The sequence below is a fragment of the Clytia hemisphaerica genome, unplaced genomic scaffold (assembly GCF_902728285.1).
Source record: "Clytia hemisphaerica strain Z4C2 unplaced genomic scaffold, Clytia hemisphaerica genome assembly, whole genome shotgun sequence".
In the NCBI taxonomy this organism is placed as follows: domain Eukaryota; kingdom Metazoa; phylum Cnidaria; class Hydrozoa; order Leptothecata; family Clytiidae; genus Clytia; species Clytia hemisphaerica.
In genome coordinates, this window is record NW_027104542.1 from 345481 (window position 1) to 350549 (window position 5069).

Here is a 5069-nt window from a genome sequence, read left to right on the forward strand (position 1 = left end):
CAATGCTTGCTTGAATTATTGCCAAGTAGCATCAAAAGCAGAAAAGTCTGATGTTGCAAAAGAAGCATTACATCTGTCATTAGTATCTTTCAGAAGGAACTTCTGGAATATTTTTCGAAAACTGAATCAAATCTGTCGGTGAAAGAGACTTTAGTGCTCAAGAAGTATGCATCAATATGTCTTTTGAAACTACATTGCTCTTCATTTGATGTTGTAAGTTGCTCTCTTGAGGGATCAAGACAAATGAAAATTGACAATGATGGCGTTGAAACCAAAACCTCTTTCTTAGATGATTATGCTTCCAGATATGTTTATGAAGACAATGAGATTATGCAAAGTAACCTCATAGATTTTGTTTCGAACTGGAAAATAGGTGCTAAAGACAAAAAGATTCAAAAGAGGAAAAAGGCAGTTGTTGTTCGTACTTTTCCAAATTATAGTCCAAACCCAAAGAGTGACAGTTATCCTTTATTTTGTAAATTCCAATTGATCAAGTACAAACCATGGAATGATTCTGTAGACAGTCTCTGGGAAGGTCTACAAGCAACAAATGAGACATATTGCCAGAAATGGAAAGAATTCATTAACAGCTCTTTAGGAAGAGAATTAGTTCCAAATTGGAGAATGCATTACATCAATGCAAACAATTTCGAATATCAGGTCGAAGATGAGGAAAATATAGAGGAAGAAAGTGAAAATATTTTTTTACGTGAAGATTGGATGGATATAGCTGACCTGAATTCCATGCCCAATAATGTTTCTTCAGAAAATCAAGAGTATTGGACTGATTCTTTTGATTCTTATACTCAAGAGCAAATTAATGCAATGCCCTTTTGGATTGAAGAAAAGAAAAAGACTTTTGAAAACGAAAATCTCATAGATTATAGTCAATATCAGGTAGAAAACTTAAATGAAGAACAGCTCCAAGCTTACAATATTGTACATAATCATGCCCAAAATACCAATGCAGACTCTTTACAAATGATAATTACTGGGATTGCAGGGAGTGGAAAGTCATATTTAATCAATTGCATTAAAAAACTCCTTGGCAAAAAGTGTTTATTGACATCTTATTTTGGTATTGCTGCCTTTAATATTAATGGAAGAACATTGCACAGCACTCTCAAATTGCCAATTCGAAGCAAGTTAAAGCATGAACTCAAAGGAAAGTCACTTGACAATTTACAAACTGACCTTAAAGACATAGAGTATATTATTATTGATGAATTCTCTGTAGTAGGCCAAAGATTGCTAGGCTGGATAGATAGTCGCTGTCGTCAAGCAACAGGAAAATTAGAAACTTTGTTTGGTGGAATATCTATTATTTAGTAGGAGATGTTGCACAGTTACCACCAGTCATGGATGATGTATTGTACCATTCTTTTTCCAAAAAATGAAATTGCAGTTGCAGGTTATTGGCCTATTGTTGTTTCAGAACTGTCGTAAAACTTAAAGCAAATATGAGATCTGCTGGTGGATGAGTCACAAAAGAAATTTAGAAAAGCTTTGAAAAATTTGAGAAATGGAAAATCAACAATGGAAGACTGGAATTTTTTTCTTGACCAGACAACCTGAAAAAAACCCTGGGACTAATAAATACATCAGGCTATCCTTGCAAATGAAGTTGTTCAGAGAACATAATGGAAAATGTTGGATTCTTTACAATCACCCATTGCAGTCATTAAAGCAAAAAATACTCCCAAGTGCATCAAAATCCCTCAGAAGAATTTGGTTTAGCAAATGAAGTTTTCCTTGCCAAAGGTGCCAAAGTAATGCTTACAAGAAACTGTGGTCAGATGTGGGACTTTGTAACGGAAGTTAGGCATGTCAAAGACATAAGATTCCAAGAAACCACTTGCCACCTGCGCTTCCTATAGCTGTTATAGTAAAATTGATAGATATACAGGGCCAAGTTTTTTTGAGACGAAGATAATTGTGTTCCAATGTGCCTATTATAGAAACTTCATCTGAAGATACGTACAGAAAGAAAGAATGCAAATACCTTTGAAACTGCATGGTCGATAACTATTCATAAATCCAAGGTCTTACATTGGATAAAGTTGTAGTGGATTTGGGAAGAAAGAAAGCATGGATGGTTAAACCTATGTTGCATTATCACGTGTGAAAAAACTAATGACATGGTAATTGAATCATTTCCTTCGAAAGAATCAATAAATTGAGTGACGGTAAAAGATTCAATTTAGAGAGTACGCGAAGAAAGCAGACTAGAAGAATTAGCAGCACGAAACAGCCTTAGAGTAATTAGATGGAATAATTTAGTATGTCATGTCAAAATCATTGCACGGGGGGGGGGGCTCAGGGCAGGAAGGGTATTATTTTGACAAAAAGCATATTTTCTTTCTTTTCTCCTTTATTTTCTCTTCCTTTGAAATACATTCTTATCCAACGAGTGAAATTATTTAGTACTTTTTATCATGAAAAAATTGATTAATTTAAGATAAGAAAGATTTCAAAACTGGTCCAACTACAGAATGTCCTATAAAAAATTCCCCAGAACAATAGATGAAAACATTCTTTTCTTTTAAGAGGAATTTTTCATGGGATACTCTGTACTTAAAATATCTTGATCATGAGTAGAAGCCTTGTCTAGACTTTTCAAATCCTTACATTATTTTTTTTATCTTTTTATCCTAACTTATAATATTATATTGTTTTTGTAATACATGAATTTTTTATATCTTTATAATAAATTTGAGGATATATATTTTTATCAGAATTAGGAAATTACGTATTATTTATGACTTTGTACAAATTTTATTTGATTGATTGAATTTACATTTATTACTTCCAAGTTCCAAGTTGATTACAATAATGTGAATGTGAATTGATGTTTAATCTTTATCACAGAACAATAATGAACAATGATAAAAATGATAATAGTAGAACAATGAATGAATATGGACAAGAGTGATTATTTTTGGTGGTTGAATTGACAACAAAATTCCGCTGTAACGAAAATTATTCGACAATCGTCATTCAGCATACTCCACTCCCAACAACAATGCTTAAAAATCCTGTATTATGGAACTTTGACAGTAAGTACAAATAATTTTTTCATTATGTATACTTTTATAGGACTTGGTTTTATTAATCTTTTATGTTTAACCTTAGTGAGAGCTACAGTGTTCTTCGTGTGCACAGACTTGTTAAAAGCAAACTAACTTTTTTAAATGATCAATTAGGTCTATAAGATCACAAAAACGAGTGGTGAGAAAAATTTTGACCAATTTGCTGGTCCCCATGTGACGTCATCACTTTTGCTGGGGCTTGAAAATGAAAGTGAAAATTAGAAGCTCATATATGGCTCAAATGAAAGATATTTATCTAAGGATTCCAAAAAATATCATAACATATACCTGAAAATCAATATTTGAGAAGCTATAAAGGAAAATAACCCAAAAAATGACGTCATCGATGACGTCATCGGCAATTAAAAAATCATCGAATTCGAAAATTTTTTGTTTAATTTGAAAGAGGACTTTCTTGGAAACAAAAAATATTACTACGGAAAATCTTGAATTTCACTTGATAGGAAATTATTATGTGAAATGCGTTTGACTTGACTCTCAAGCTTTTAAAGATTCCTGGGCGTGCCCGAAGCTAACCGTTCGCAGGGAAATTCAATGAATTACAAATTTGCTGACAGGGGCTTATAAGGAGAAATTCAGATTTTTTTGTAGTAATATTTTTTGTTCAATAGATGGTCCTCTTTCAAACGAAACAAAAATTTTTCGATTTTGACGATTTTTTGATTATTGATGACGTCATCGATGACGTCATTTTTTGGGTTATTTTCCTTTATAGCTTCTCAAATATTGATTTTCAGGTATATGTTATGATATTTTTTGGAATCCTTAGATAAATATCTTTCATTTGAGCCATATATGAGCTTCTAATTTTCACTTTCATTTTCAAGCCCCAGCAAAAGTGATGACGTCACATGGGGACCAGCAAAATGGTCAAAATTTTTCTCACCACTCGTTTTTGTGATCTTATGGACCTAATTGATCATTTAAAAAAGTTAGTTTGCTTTTAACAACTCTGTGCACACGAAGGATGTTTTCAGAACATAGTGGCTCTCACTACCTGTGTTCTTGTTGATACTTACCAGGCACTATTTGGGAAATTAAGATCAAAAATTGAAAGAAACTTGAGAACTATTTTGAGGAAATTTTAGTACACTCACCATATTATCATCTAATTTCATGTTTCTTATTTTCCATTTAAGCTTATCTTATGAAAGAGGATTCATTTACTTTGACAACGCAATATTGCGTCGTTACTGCTACGATTACCACGTCATGATTTCCCATCCTTCTACACGATATTGCTGTGTTACAACTGCAAGATAACTGGCATATCAATTTTGTCCATGAGATCCCTTGTCATGCCGTTGGAAAAAGTCCTGGATACGCTATTTCCTGTTAATTCCTGGTTTCTGCTCATCAATATTGCCTCGTTACTGCTACTATTACCACGTTACGTCATATCATTTTCCATCCTTTACACGGCGCTGTTACAGCTTCTAGATTACTGGTATCTCCTTTTAATGTAAACAATTATGGATCACGATATCCTTTGTTAAACCTTGGAAAAACTCTTTAGTACGTTGTTACCTGTCAATTTTTGGTTCCTGCTCGTTATGTTTCTGGCTCATAGCATTTCTTACTTATGCTGTTTGGTTCTACTATGGGTCATTTATATTACAAATCGATTGGAATATAGTTGCATGTCTTTTGAGTGTTTTAGTATCTGTAATTGACTCTACCTGGACACTTTTGCTAATGAATATTTTAAGATTCGTATTTTATTATTCGTAAAAGTAATTCACGTTTTTAGAAAAAAATGTATTTCATTTATGTTAGCTTTATTATCGTTGATATCTCAAAGAAAATGCTTTTGAGAAGAATCATTCAAAGTATTCCTATAATCATTTCCAAACTTTCGCTATAAAGCATTAAAAGGCTTTAATAAGCATTAATTAGTCTTTATAAATGCTTATAAATAGGCATCTGTAGCGGGTGGCAGTTAGTGAAAGCTATGACTAG

The 5069-nt window shown here is 32.7% G+C and overlaps 1 protein-coding gene and 1 long non-coding RNA gene across 2 annotated transcripts; both read left to right on the plus strand.

Moving 5' to 3' along the window:
- Nucleotides 1–243: 243 nt before the first annotated feature.
- LOC136822580 (uncharacterized) lies at nt 244–1329 on the plus strand. Its single transcript, XM_067078843.1, has one exon. It carries the CDS (start codon nt 244–246, stop codon nt 1327–1329), a length of 1086 nt encoding a protein of 361 aa, XP_066934944.1.
- Nucleotides 1330–2749: 1420 nt separating this feature from the next.
- LOC136822586 (uncharacterized) lies at nt 2750–4930 on the plus strand. The gene is made up of 2 exons (XR_010848913.1): nt 2750–3056; nt 4250–4930. It is a non-coding gene; the product is annotated as an uncharacterized lncRNA (long non-coding RNA).
- Nucleotides 4931–5069: the final 139 nt, after the last annotated feature.